The sequence below is a fragment of the Miscanthus floridulus genome, chromosome 8 (genome assembly GCF_019320115.1).
Source record: "Miscanthus floridulus cultivar M001 chromosome 8, ASM1932011v1, whole genome shotgun sequence".
Classification (NCBI taxonomy): domain Eukaryota; kingdom Viridiplantae; phylum Streptophyta; class Magnoliopsida; order Poales; family Poaceae; genus Miscanthus; species Miscanthus floridulus.
Window position 1 is genome coordinate 5,258,555 of NC_089587.1, and position 14,968 is coordinate 5,273,522.

Here is a 14,968-nt window from a genome sequence, read left to right on the forward strand (position 1 = left end):
GATAGTGAGATTGTTGCTGGCTGGTGCCCGTGGTTTTTCCCCTTCACATCGGAGGGGTTTTCCACGTTAAATCGTGTGTCTCCTCTGTGGCTTGATTCTTTACTTCATATTCCTATACGTCGTTCATAACAGCCATCTCCCTCATTTCCCTGGATGAACATTGGTGTTGCAGAGTATTGGATGCAGTGCTATGTTAGTGTCCTTCAGTGTGCACCAAAGAGGTGATTCAATGAAGTTTTGCATTAGCCTTATGTTTTTATTGCTTAGTTAGCAACATGATGAAAATTTGTTGTCCCATCTTTTATTCAACACTTCTATGGCAAAAATAGTAATTTTTTACCGCATGCCACCAAATTTTTATCTGGCCATGCTCGTCTTTATATGAAGCTTTACTTCATCATCCTCATCATCTATAATGATGCATTTAGATTTGCATCTTACCCAATAAGTTTGACCAGGTCTATAGAGAAGATGTATTTATGACACCAAATAAGCATAGTATGAAATATGTTTCGTGATGACTCTAATGATACTTATCTTGTATTGTAAATAACTAAATCTGAATACTTTTTATGTAAACTTAGTCAGATTTTAGATGATTTGATTTAGGGCAAACTAGAATGACTTTCTTTTTGGAAGGGATGGAGTACTCAGCTGTCAACCTTCATGCATGCATCAGCTTCTATACGACCAGAGCTGTCACATTTGAGCTGATCCATTTTCTCATATGACTGTCATACATTCCATTTCTTGTTATAGTTTTGATTTACAGTTTGGATTTACGAACAAGACCTCACCAATTGCTGATGTTTTCAGAGATCCATGATGATTGCATTTGAATGAACCTTGGTTCTTTTCTGCGGTTTTGGTTTCAATAGAGTTTTTTTTATATATATAGTGGTGGTTGATTGTTCTGGAGGCGAGGGAAGGTCATCTTTACACTCATGGAGCCTTTTCCCTCTTAACATAACAGTAGCGGTACGAGATTTTTAAGTCAGTTGTAATTTTATAGTTATATATATGGGATTTGCACGATTATGGTGCAGCTACTTGAGTACTTGACACGTGTGCTGGCTGTGTTTTCATGAAAGAAACTGAATATCAGCTAGACTGACGGGTGAGAGAAAAGGACTCGTGCTCTGCTGCAAAGATGCCTCAGTCAAACCTCTGGCCATGTTTGTTTCCCTTATAATCCGTACTTTTCAGCTTGTTTTTTCAGCCGAAACAATATTTTTCTCTCACAACAAATCAGCTGGAACATTGTTGCTTCACGATAATAGCTTCTGCACGTGGCGGGTAGCTGGCATGCTGGCACCCATGGTAGCAGGATGTTTTCTTTTCAAATATTTGGGGCTTACCCAAAAGGCCGAGTACCTTTAGCACTTTAGCTTGATATACTATGCATTAGTGATATTTTCGACAATGAACACGAGTCGAGAAGTCTAGCGTTCTAGTGAGCTGGCCAATGTAAATCAGTGTTTCACGGGAGGTTGTCTACATCACATATGCAGATTTTTTTTCACACAAAAGCTGCAGTGAACATGCATTTAGATTTTTATTAAACACTTAAAATGCACTTTTATGGTTTTTGAACTTCTTTGAAAGTCTCATACAAGTCCCAAACCTTAAAAGGTGAGGAAGCGGGCGCAGGCGTTGCGACCACCAACACCTCCAACTTCCGCGCCATGGTGAAGGAGTTCACCGGCATTGCTGTCCCGCCATTTGTCGGCGGTGCGACCGATCACTCCCGCTTCGACCACCTCTTCCCTTTACTCACCGCCACCGCTACCGCGAGGACCTGGAGCCCCACCACGTTCCTGCAGCTCCCTCCTACCGGCGAGGATGAAACTAGTCCTCAGGCGAAGGTAAGTTATGTCCAGGGGGTGCCAATGCACCACCCAAAAATGTAAAAACAGTGAATTTGATTAAATTTTTACCATATATGCACCCCCTATTAGACTTGTTTATACACCCACAAGGCCAGTGCACCACATTCTAATTTCCTCTAGCTTCGCCACTGGTCCTCTGTTGAGTAGGGGGAGAGAGAAGGGCGGAGTCATAGGGAGAAAGATGACCGTAGGGGCAATATGGTCTACGGACCAATCTTTCTCTCTCCAAAACTGTGTAAAAAAAATCTTTATACATACTTCAAACTATATTTGTAGTTTCAAAACATAGTGGAACTACATTGATTGAATTGAGTGGCAAGAACAGAGAAACCCCATCGAGTGAGATTTATGTGTCATGTAGGCCATTTTATCTCTTCCTGGTTTGTTTTGGCTCTGAAGTTGCTTTTTTTTCATGTGTCATGTACTCATAAAATTTCTGAAAATTCTTCTACTATATTAGACTCAAACTTTGTCCAAATCTCACATACCATTGGGTGTGTCTATGATATATGTAGACATGCATAATGTTATAGACTTAACATGTGCCGATGAGGAACTAATTCTTCAAAGTACGTTGTTACAGGTTTCCTAATAAAAATAAGTAATTAGTCAAAAAAAAAAAGTAAGCGCTCGGGCTAGGCTATTGTCGTGTAGCCGTACAGCTCGAACCAGACTCACCGGAAACACGGAACATTTTGGTTCTCACGGCTAGTTCCGACAAATGCAATTAAGGTGCACACCTAAATCATTACGCATCAAGGAATATTATGTCTAGCCCTAGCTACCCAATAATTTCTCAACCGATTTAGAAACCACGACGCCTTGTTTAGTTCCACCCTAAATTCCCAAAAAGTGCTACAGTACCTATCACATCGAATGTTTGCGGCCCGTGCATGGAGCATTAAATGTAGACGAAAAAAAACTAATTGCACAGTTTGGTGGAAAATTGCGAAACGAACGTTTTGAGACTAATTAGTCCATGATTGAACACTAATTGCTAAATAAAAACAAAAGTGCTACAGTAGCCCCGAATTCCAACTTCCTGAAACTAAACACGCGCTAAATAACCAAACGCTTGCACCTACACCCATATAGACAGGTTGAGAGTTACGGCCAGACTAGGAGCATTCAAGAAGCGAATCACGCCCACAGGTTATGATCGGTTTCAAGTCGAGCCTAGCCTGGCTAGCATATGGGAACCAAACCCTCACCAGCCCAGCTAAGTCCGTGAGACAGGTTCAACCTAGACTGGTCGAGAGCTAAGTCCGTGAGACAGGTTCAACCTAGACTGGTCGAGAGTTAAGAACTTACGAGTCAGTTTAGGAGTATTCAAGTAGCGAATCACGCCCACAGGGTGTGTTCAGTTTCTAGTCGAACATAGCCTGGCTGGCGGGAACCAAGCCCTCACTAGCCTGGCTAGGGAACCAAGCCCTCGCTAGCCTGGCTAATCCGTGTAAGGCGTGTTTGGTTCCATGATTGCATCCTAGTCTAACTGTCCAACTAAGCTCTAGCCTATTGTTTGGTTGTCCAGCTGTGTTGTTCACACGTCAAGTGAGTGGTGGTTCCCCTGTGTTCATGCCAGTACACCACGAACCAGGCGAGCCAGGCTCCACGGAAAGAAAAAAATTTCCGCAACATGCGAGCTAGCATATGGCGCGTGGACGATGTTGTTTGGTTGCCCAGCTGTGTTCATCACACGTCAATTGGGTCCCCTATGTTCACGTCGTGCACCACGAGAGCCAGGCTAGGGCTACGGTTTTGCATCACGGGCTAGGTCTAGGGCCTATTTCAGGCATCCAACTACGACGGACTGCTTGCATACTACCCAACCAATTATACCCATATAAGCGATGAACAAGTGAAGGCACGCGTAGCATGCCACTTATACACGTCACAATAGTTTGATTTCTACATTGATTTTCTTGCTTTACTTGAGTCATAGAATTTTTGGTAGCGAAGGCTAAAAAACCCACTCTAGCACGCTACCTATTTCGCCACATAAATTTGTTAGCCCCTACTTCTCCTCTCCAACTACCTACTTCTGTTGACTCAACACATGAGCACCTAAAATTCTTTTTCGCCGTTTGCAACCCGTGCTCGTCCGTCGTGGCTCGCTCGCGGCTTCTCCCATGCTGTTGCCCCAAGGGAGCCTGCTGTCGTGCCCTTCCTAGACCTCGACGGTGACGTCTCAAAGCTAATGGCGGATGGATCTGGCCACCCCTAGCCGTTCCCTGCCTCCACAACCGTCGCACGGCTCCTCGCCACATGTCTTCCCCGACCGGAGCCCGTCTCCTACTCCCCAGCCACAGGGAGCACTCGACGACTGGTTCCGACGAGGGCAGATCTAGCGCTTCCCCGGTGGTGTGGATGCCGCAGCGGCGGCCCTCTCACCCGAGCGCTCGAGATGGCGATGAGGGAAGGAAGAAGACATGTGGGTCCACATGTCATTGACTTTAGAATGAACTTGAGGGCTATAGTTTAGATAGTATTGCTAGATTTAGAAGAAAAAATAGATATGATCAAAATGGATGGCTATCCAAACATGCAAGTAGGGGTCTATTTTAGATAGCATTAGAGATGCTCTTATGCTGAGAGAATGGCTGTAAATACGTCCCATCCGTATACTTCTCACCTTCATAGATGTAGCTCGTATCTTGAGAAATTTGAGCGCATGGGCCCCACACAGCAAAGCATAGATGGCACTGCATGGACCCGAAAAAATTAGGTGGATATATAATATGCATAGAGCTTCAGTGCGACCATCCATGATATGCTGTCACGTGTATACAAATAAAATAATCAAACGTCTATGGTCTTTCTCTATCTACTTGTATGGATCCGTGATTGACTCGCCCCATGTAGAACCACGAGTCTGATGTGTGCCGTAGCCCGTGCTGGTTTCTACGACTGATTTATTATGAAAGAAAAATACTATATCATAATTAATAAGTCGGTATATTTTATATGCATCCAATTTACCTTGCTACATAAGACGTGGCATGGAGCACGGTTTGTACACGTCATGCGTGCATGCAGGGCCCCACATGTCAGGGAGGCAGAGCCTCCAACATGCGCATGCATGTCACGTGACCCGAGCCAGCGGCGGCGAAATGATCACTTTTTTTCAGATATAGAGAGCCTTTTAGTTGTAGTATAGTAGCAGTACTACTACTCCATTAATTATGCAACTGCAGCAGAGATTAAACCTGTTAATTACAGTTGAGCCCTCCCTCTTCAGTCCCCTCTGCTACCATGCATAAACCCTGTTTCTCGAGTATATAAAAACGCAACATTATGGATCTCATTTTTTTTGCAACATCCCTTTTTTTAACTGCTATATAAGTAGTATATACTCTATAAATTAGTGCGTCTGAATAGTATCAATCAGCTGATCAGCAGCAGCAGAAGTGAGGCCAGCTACATCAACCTCAGCTGCTGCGGCTGCCTGCCACCTTGATATGGCGCGCACAAGAGCTCCATCTGCGGCGGCCGTGGTGGCGACGGCAACGCCGGGGGAGCAAGCATGCCCATCGGCCGCAGCGATGACGAAATGCCGTGCCACGCCGCCGCTGCCGCCGACACCGACGCCGGGGAATGCGTAGCGTCCGGCCTCGCCTGGTACTGCGACACATGGTACTGCCACATCATCTGCTGCTGCGTCGGCATGAGTTGCTGCAGTTGCTTCATCATCATCGCCGACGAGGTCGCGGCGGGGAGGCTGGCGCGCGGGCCGTACCCAGGGCTGCACACGTACTGTTGTGGCATCTGCGAGTCCACCCGAGACGAGACAAGACGCCATCGGTCAGACGCCATTTGAATTGAACCGCAACGCAATGCAGAAGCCAAGAAACCAGAAGCAATGGTGCAGTGATGAGTGATGACAGGAAAAAAAAAGAACTACCTGCTGAAGCGCCGCGGCGTGTCCCAGACTACCCATGCTGTAAGGGAGGTGCGGGAACGGGTACGGCGTCGCGTCCCGCGGCGGCGGCGGCGGCCGCGGTGCCATCTGATGGTGCAGGTACTGGACATGCTGTGCCGTCTCCGGTAGCGCCGACGATGCCGTGGCGGGCAGGTTCTGCCAGGAACCACCACTGACCTGAAACATGCAGCGGCACAGCAACGGCTTCGGTTAGACAAGAGTTCAGAGCAGCTCAGTTACTGGTAGCAGCTTTCACAAACATGATCAACGGTAGCCAAGCTCTAGTGTCTGTTGCGCTCACAATCTTCTGTCGGCTGGCGCCCACATCGCAGATGCCAGTGGATGACTGCTGGTGAGCCGGGACGCGCACGTCGAAGTGCACCGTGTAGAACTTCTCGTCCCGCGTGGCAGCGGTGGCCTTGTGCGAGGTGGTGAAGCCACCGTTCGGAGGCCTCGAGCAGCGGGCGAGGGGTCTCTCCTCAGGCTTCGCTTGGATTTGTGACGAAGAAGCGGTGGCCTTCTCCTTGTTCACGTGCATCTGGATCACATGGCTCACGTACACATGGGTGATGCTTCTCTTCCATGCCTTTGGCGCACCCACGTTTTTCACCAGAGGGTGCTGCAGACAACAGCGTTGCATCCATCAGCTAGATAAAAAAATATTCAGTTTTCTCAGTAGCTTGGCCAAAACCATTTTGGATTAGATGAATTTTAGCGATCAACCAGATGATATTTCTGTTGCATTTGCTGAATAAGCAAGTTAAGAACGTAGGCAAAGAATGAAGTAGATAGCACCTGCCTTGTTCTGATTTCCAGGTGTGGTGAAGTTTGTGGATTCAGAAATTGTATTGGCGCGAGCTGCCAGTTTGCTTGAAGAGGGCCTGGGAACAGTCATACATTTATCATCTTCTTAAAAACCCAACTGATAATGTCTTCATAGGAAAAGAAAATATGTAACCAGTTTAAACAGAAACTTACTTTATTAAGTACCCAGCTGGGGTACAAGGCAATGGAGTCTGAACCAGAGGTGCAATTTCTGATAGAAGTAGTAGCAACATATTAGCAGATAAGTAACAAAAAAAAGTTTTTAGTCTAATGAACTTCAGCTGTTCTGGCGTTCTAGATTTGTAGGAGTACCTTGTGCACTGTTGTTCTTGGCATTTTCCCTCTCATGTGGCACACCCTCAGATTTATCAGAATTTACCTGTACAAAAAACATATTTGAGGGAACCATGAAGCATTAGGACCAAATGAAGGTGTGGTTACACCTGTACTTTCAGAAAGATAACAGTGCAGTACCGGCCAAAGAGGAGCCTCTGGCTTCTGTGCAGGGTGACATTTGCTATCATCAAACTGCACTTTCTGCTGCTTTTGCGTGCTACAAACAGAAATAAACATGAGAATGCAGTTTAAAAAGGACAAGATTAGCGACCAAAGGGCTTCCATGAGCAGTTCTCTACCTGTTATTGGAGGTGTCTTTAGATGGGCTTGGCAAATTCACAGCAGTTCCCATAGAAAGGTCCTGTATTTGCTCGGTTGCTGACAAAGGTGGGGTTTTGTTGCTGGATTGATCTGTAGTGCCAGCCACTGGATTTACATTTGGAACGATATTTGTTTGTTCCACCACTTTATCTATGCAGGCACTTTGGTTAGCCAGTTCGTTAGCAGCACTTGGCAGTACGACTGTTTGGTCACCCTCCTTAGTAGGTCCTGCATGGGCAATCACACAAGGACTATGAACATTTTCTAAAATCACAATACTTCCTTTTTAGTATGATAATCAGAAAAGACAAGAGTGCAGACAAACCTTTTGAATAAGAAGTTGAAGCAACATTTGTGTTTGAACTATCTGCTATAGCCTTGTCGGCTGTGAGCTCACTATGAAAGGGTACTTGAGATAGAGACAGCAAAACATCAGCAATTGCTTCCTCTTGTTCTGTAAACAACTGTAAACAGAATGTGCATCTCACTACCAGTTTTCAGTTTTGCGTCAAGAGAAAACAGAGGAAATTGTAGCAGCAGAAAAGTATTTACAGAGCTTCCATTGGATCTTGTTTCCTGGTCTACAAATGAAATTTGAGCACTGATAGCCGAAAGATGACGCCTCTTTTTGACATGACGTGATGATGCAGAAGCAAATCGACCGGCTCGCTTGTTTATGGCTGAAAGTAGGATGCCAAAAGTTGAAATATCATCTAAGCTTAAAACCCACAAATGAAACTACTCATCCAATATGCCATCCTCACAACTCAGAATCAACTGCTTCCTATTAATTAATTACACGATGCCATCTGTGGATAAAGCAGAACACTTGGAAAGAAATTCAAGTACCCACAAACACATAACCACCAAGGTTTCAGGTGATCACTATCAATTGTTCCCTGTCTAACAATAACAACATTAACAAGTTTCTCCAACCCAGCGTTAAACCATATTGTTAACTTCAATTTTAGTTCACAAAAAAATGTCAACTTAAAATTAATGGTATTTCGATTGAGCTGTCTTACATTAGTGTGGCTATACGTGAATCGCAGAGGTAATCTCTTGCAATTGTATTCTTGAATCCCATGCGAATACTACACTTATTTTGGTGCTGCACTATTTTTAATTTTAATTTTTATTATATAGATAAGTGCAGAAGGGCGGGCCTGGTGCAAGCGGTAGAGTCTTACCGCATGTGACCGGAAGGTCCCGGGTTCGAGTCGTGGTCTCCTCGCATTGCACAGGCGAGGGTAAGGCTTACCATTGACACCCTTCCCCAGACCCCGCACAAAGCGGGAGCTCTCTGCACTGGGTACGCCCTTTTATTTGTCGAGTATACTGTAATTAAAAAATAACAATGGACGAGGAAGCTGAATTCCCTTTGCTCTGACCATGCGGAAGAATAAATAGTGCGGTTAATTGGTACCTGATCTTAATTTTCTTGGAACTAGAGGATCGACAGCATCACACCGCTCAGCCACCTTTGAAATAGAAAGAATGAGCTCAAAGATGCGTATAACGAACAGAAAGCAAATGATTGAACACGGACATTGTAAAAGGCACGAAAGATACCTTCCCAAGGGTCCTCACTCTTTTCCAACTAACCAGGCCGCTGAAGCTGGCTGTAGACAGCGAGCAGAGTACTGCATCATCACAGACCTGATCAGATCCCCCCGCCTCTACCTTGCTGTTCATGTCGCTGTTGCTTGATCTCCACTTGAGGGTCTTAGCCTTCAGTTTCTTCTGCCTCAATGCTGCCTTGTGATCTCCACCTTTTCTCTCCTTCCCGTTACAACCTGGAGACAAACAATATGCAACAGCAATTAGGCGGTTATGCTTATTTATGCCCTACGGACTATGGTGTAGATTCACTCTCTGTGGTCGAAAATTCAGTTCACTGTTAGTATTTAGTGACGTGAGGAATTGCAGATCCAGTAGATTAGTGGTTAAGATCAAAAGAGGAGCTGAGAAATGGCCACGAAACACCATGGCTAGCCAGTAAAAGAGTTTATTAATTGTTTGTCACATAGTCTCGAGCTTCTCTGATAAAACCAATTTGTAGTTTTAGGAGAAGCTTAGCTCTCCTCAACCATGTATTAGTTGACCAGGCAACAGGAAAACGTTTGGGGTCGCATGCATCTCCCAAGGTATGAACATTGACTGATTCCATGTGTTGATTTGTTTTTGCTATACCTTTTCAGATCACTTTTGAGGGGGAGCGGACAGTGGTAGATATGTACAAGTTCATCAAGAAACATGCTAGCATCCCTTTCAAGTTGAAGCGCCAGGAGTCAAGAACCGAGAGCACTCAGACGGAGGGTGTGAAGAGCTCTGGTACGAACCTGAAGGACGAACTGTAGGGCATTGAAGTATCATACATGGCAAGGATCACCGTTGATTGAGTGTTTCGATAAACCCTTCCTGATCCTTGCCTATATATTGTACTCCCTGTACCCATATCAATCTATCACGATTTCCCGAGACCTATTCGCTCTCACATGTAGCTGAGGGTTGGCTGTTAGTTTTGAGGTGGATGTGGATCCTCCTCTGCAATCTTCCCTTCCCTTGCTGGATGACGAGGGAGGAGGAGAAATCAGTACTAGTAGAAGAGTGGTCAGCTTGAGGATTTAGAGGAGTGAAATTGGAACAGATCGGCATATATATCTTTTTTCCTTTATCATGCGTCTGTTTTGCTGTCTTTACTTTGCTTTCAGTTTTGAAGAAAGATGGTGCTCGGATTTATACCATATAGATGGAGGTCACGGAAAACAGAAGGTGCGTGGAGCTATGAATTATTATATACACACACAAACAAACAATGCTAGCTGGAGCTGGAGCTGGAGCGAACTCCCCTGGAATGGAATGGAATATATATACAGAGAGATCTGATGACGACTGGATGATACTATAGTGAAGGGGAGCGCTCTATGCATGAGCAGGAGGCAGAGCGATCTCAATGTCTGGCTCCGCCACTGCCACTGCCATTGCCACTGGTGGCCCCCTGTCCCTGGAACTGGAACCAGTGGCCCTGAGCGTCGGCAGCTGTAGCGGTTGTGGTGGGCGATGCCACAGCGTGCCTGGCCCTCCATCTGAGAATCTGGAGGAGGGCGGAGTTGGTGCAGATGGCGACGCTGAAGCCCGCGAAGGTGGACAGGATGATGGCGATCACGGCTTGCATCCGCACCTGCTTGGATTGGTTGATTGGTTCACACACCACAGCACAGCACAGCAGGATGATGACATGATCAAATGCGTGGACAGTGGTAGAGAGATGCATGGACCTAAAGTCTAAAGATGATGGATCAAGCTAGGTTCTTACGTATCTGTAGAAGATGTGCGTGAAGAGCACAATGAAGAGGAACTGCACTGCAGAGTAGATCCATACATATCTCCTGGACACCATCTTTGTTGTGGTTAGGGAGGAGAAGAGGCCAAGGACGCAGGCGAAGGGCAAGGAGATGGCCAGAGCCGCCGTGCCATGGTCGCCGACCTGCATTTCCATTTTCATTCTGATCAGCCGCTGTTCCAGGAAGGAGGAAGCAGAAGTAGAGAGAGAGCAGGCAGCAAGCAACTGACCAGCAGCTGTTCCAGGAAGCAGAAGTAGGCGAGCATGCTGACGATGACGAGGATTGGCGTGCCGTGCCACACCCTGTAGCTGCTGTATCTGCTGGTGGTGGTTGCGGTAGGATCACCAGCACCACCATCAGCTTGCGTAGTGCCCTGCAGCAGCTGCGCCTGTGCCTGAGCCAGAGCCACCGCGGCCTGAACGACGGATGGTGGACGGGCAGGGTCGTCAGGGTCCGGCAGGCGCCGCAGGGTGACTGGAAGGTTGAGCACCTCCTGGCTGCACACGTCGCAGGTGCCGTTGCCCTTGATGCTGAACCACTTGATGGCGCAGGCCCTGTGCGCCAGGGCCAGCTCGCCCTTGCAGCAGCACTCCAGCTTGAGCACCGCCTCCTCCGACAGGGCTACCATGCAGATGCGGCACACCGCCTCCTCGGCGGCGATATCTTGTTCCTCCTGTTGTTCTTCTTCCTCCTCTTCTCCTCCGGCTGTGGCGCTTGCTGGCCTGATCTAGAGGAGGAGGAGGATGAAGAGGAACACGCAGCGGAACCACGTCTGAGCCGCCTGAGAGAGCTGGAGTCTGCCACTCTCCTCGACCCTTTTCCTTTTGCGGTGCTGCTGAATCGCCTGGCGACGCTCGTAGCTGGCACGGACTGCGAGCGGCATACCTGCTTCAGCTTCTCCTCCTCGTCCTTGTTCTTATCCTTGGCAGCACCAGCACCGGCACCGGCAGCAGCAGCAGCAGCAGCATGCTCGAGTTGGTGTTGATCAATAATGTAATCATCCAAGGTGGAGCTGGACAGGGATGCGCCGGCGGGCGCCCATATTCTGAAGCTGAAGATCTTGGAGAAGGACAGCGACCGGCCGCCGCCGCCGTCTGCTTGCTGGCTATGACATGCTTCATCTGTTGATCTCAGGCTGCGTGCTGGCAGAAGGCAGCTCGTCTGCTTATGCTTATTCCCGGTGGGTGAGGACGAGGACGATGACGAGGAGGAGGAGATGTCGTCGTGGTCGACTTCTTCTTCTTGATGGCCCTGCACCTGCACCTGCCCCTGATCATCTACAGCTACAACAGATAATAATAATGTGCCGCCATGTTCCAGCATGGAAAGGCCGCCATCGTCTCCCATCGGCAAAGTGGAGCCCTGCGCGCACAGGCAGCAGATCGAATCAATCGAATAATAGGCTAGCCTGCTGGACGGATCGAAATTAAAGGCAGCTCTGATGAAGATGAACATGGAGAGAGCTCCAGGTCGAGCTCGAGCGAGCAACTGATGGATATGATGGGTGTTGGATCGACAAGGAACGATGGAAGCAGCCCACCCACCCCACCCAACGTACCTGTGGTTTATGATGAACCATGGCGACGCGACCTGGAGCCTGGAGGAGATCGGAGGTAGCTGTGTCTGTGTGTGTGGCGAGCTCGATATCGAGGCTGGAGCACGAGCAGTGACGGCTTGCGACGACGATGATAGGATTGCAATTGCAATTGAAGAAGAAATCATGCATCATATATCATCATAGTATCATGCACCCGGCCACCTGTGGATGTGGCTGTGGTGCTGCTGCTTGCTTCCCCAATTAATCCAATCCAGAATTAATAATAATCCCTGGTACAGCGTACGGTCACTACTACAGAATCGATTTTTAGGGGTGGCTCGTAACCATTTATAGCGGCGGTTTGGCCAGCCGCCCCTACCGAACCGTCTCTATAAATCATGCATTTGTAGGGGCGGTTCCCAGACCGCTCCTACAAATCGATTTGTAGGGGCGGCTGTAGTACCAGCCGCTCCTACAAACAGGTATTTGTAGGGCCAGTACGTTTTCCCGTAAAAAAAAATTCAAATTTACAATTCAAAATCGCGTTGTCGAACGTCCCGCGACCAACATTCCGAACCGCGTTCGCGTTGCCGAACGCCCCGCGACCAACATTTCGAACCGCGTTCGCGTTGCCGAACGCCCCGCGACCAACGTTCCGAACCACGTTCGCGTTGCCGAACGCCGCTCGACCGCGACTACAAGCACAAGAGTATTCTATAAACTACAATTACAAGTCCAATTCATAAGAATATATACAGCCCATCATTAAATATACAAATTCCATATACATTCTTATCAACGTCCTAGAGCTAGCCTTTCAGTCTTACGAAGGTGTTGGTACTGAGGATTTGTACCTAACTCAGACTCTCGGTCATGGTAGGCGCCTCTGACGTGTACAATCTAGTCAAATATGAAGTTGCAAAGGTCGCCGAAGAGCTCTAAGAGTTGGTCATCCTTGTATGGGTCTCTTTTCATTCCTTTCTCTTCTCTCCACTACAAGAGAACAAGTTTCGGTTTAGTATTTGATACCATGTACGAAGTTTTTATACTACGGGTGAAGAGGTTCAAACTTACCCTTAAGGGGTGTCTCCTATAGGCACCGATGTCACTCATCATAGAACATATATAGTATCCACAATGTACACTCCTAGACCTCTGCTTGGGGCACTTTGTGTTTTGCATATGAAAATGTTAAGTAATGCTTTTGACAGCCATGTAACGGAGTACTGAAGAAGTAAGTTACACTTACCGCACATAGTGTTTTTATAGCCAGCTTTTCCTTCCTTGCTGGATCATGCCTTCCATGATGATTAGTGACATAGAACCTAAATGCCCTGTTCGAATTATTTTAGCAAATACAACTTGTTAGTATCCAAAAGTGAACGTTACAAGTACTGTATACAAACATATAAGCTAATGAGGATTGTCGATATGTATACGTCTTGAGAATCGATATGAAGTCTTTGTATGTCACCGTGTCCCTATCTAATGAATCAAAGACCCATGCCATGCTCCTCCCGACATCGACGGCTATACAAATCCAGTGGTTGCTGCATGGATTTAATCATAGAACTAGATAAGCTCTTTTGCATCGAATAAAATATATCGAACAAAGCTTTAAGTATAGAGTTGAACTTACTCGAAGTTGTATGGTAGCCATATAGTAGAGTGTTGTTGGAGATTTTTGAAAGCCATGGCAATGTATGCCGCAACCTTAAGGGACTCTTCCCTTAGTTTCGTCGTACGGATGCGCTCTTTCTCCTGAAGAGTCCTTGCAACAGCTAGCTCTTTGGCATTCAGTGTCCACCATTTAGGGTAATTAAAATTTGTTTGGGCTATAGCTTAAGGGTCTACATACCCGGCTTTCACACTTGGCATTTGTTTGACAATATGCACTTGTATTCTACAAATCACGGCGTGGGTTAGTTACAATAAAATTCAAAGATTACATTCATATCATATCGGGAGGACAAGGACTTACAGGCACCACGTGCGAATTAGATTCATCTCCATTTCTCTCAGGTGAAAGCGTGTGTGTATGTCATTGAAGTCAAAGACAATTTTCCCGACTGGGCTTTCAAATGTGCCGATGGGGAAGCATGCTTGTATGATATCTATGCTCGTTGGGAGAACACGCAAGTACCAATCATGGAACCTTCTCATTCCAAGTGGTAGGCACTGGATGTCCCGGTTTGGTAGGAAGGGCTTGCCTCTTTCATATGTTTTCGGGCAATCCTTTGACCATTCGATGGCATCAACATTTGGATACTGCTTTGCAATTTGGTGGAGTTTGCTAGTGACGGCCTCCTAGAACCCCGTGATGGGACTTTTTTTAACTTGGTTCTCAGGCTTGAACTGGTCATGGGAATACCACTTGGACACCGACGAGACGTCTTTGATTGGAACATAAACTAGCCTTATGTTGATTGGAATCTTCTTTCAAAGTTCCCATTCAGGCACGTCCTCATCTTCTTGTGCATCACCTTCTTCAGGAGGCACTCGTTGTTCATAAATCGGTTGTGCTTGTTGAGAAGACTGTGGCATCTCATCATGCACTTGCTCGGTACGAGCTGGAGAAGGTTGTGGCATCTCATCAGGCACATGCTCGCTAGGAGGCGGGGAAGAATGTGGCATCTCAGGAATGTGGGGGTCACGAGATGGTGAAAATATCTCCCCGACCTCAACAACTCGCTCCAAATTTAGGAGAGGGGGAGGCGGCAAAGAAGTAGTCAATATAATGTCCTGTTTGTGCCAGAGGATGAACTACCCCATAACGTCTCCGACTAACACCAGC

At 46.9% G+C, this 14,968-nt stretch overlaps 1 protein-coding gene and 1 pseudogene across 1 annotated transcript; both read right to left on the reverse strand.

Annotated features, from left to right (window-relative positions):
- Positions 1-4,869: 4,869 nt before the first annotated feature.
- Positions 4,870-9,934, reverse strand: LOC136475561 (probable GPI-anchored adhesin-like protein PGA55). Its single transcript, XM_066473059.1, has 13 exons — positions 9,633-9,934; positions 8,863-9,086; positions 8,717-8,771; positions 7,843-7,970; positions 7,616-7,754; positions 7,269-7,518; positions 7,108-7,186; positions 6,946-7,012; positions 6,787-6,844; positions 6,608-6,689; positions 6,110-6,427; positions 5,791-5,985; positions 4,870-5,654 (listed from the first exon to the last, which is right to left on the reverse strand). The coding sequence occupies exons 1-13, from the start codon at positions 9,664-9,666 to the stop codon at positions 5,307-5,309; spliced, it is 1,977 nt and encodes a 658-aa protein (XP_066329156.1). The 5' UTR covers positions 9,667-9,934; the 3' UTR covers positions 4,870-5,306.
- Positions 9,935-10,066: 132 nt separating this feature from the next.
- Positions 10,067-12,464, reverse strand: LOC136475563 (uncharacterized; annotated as a pseudogene).
- Between the last annotated feature and the right edge of the window lie 2,504 nt (positions 12,465-14,968).

Bases quoted from the DNA above. Each gene is read 5' to 3' on its own strand.
- LOC136475561 (XM_066473059.1), bottom strand. From the start codon at position 9,666: ATGATACTTCAATGCCCTACAGTTCGTCCTTCAG. The intron at 8,772-8,862 runs GTATCTTTCGTG...TCTATTTCAAAG, and splicing joins GAGTGAGGACCCTTGGGAAG to GTGGCTGAGCGGTGTGATGC. The intron at 5,655-5,790 runs GTAGTTCTTTTT...GTGGACTCGCAG, and splicing joins ACGCCGCGGCGCTTCAGCAG to ATGCCACAACAGTACGTGTG.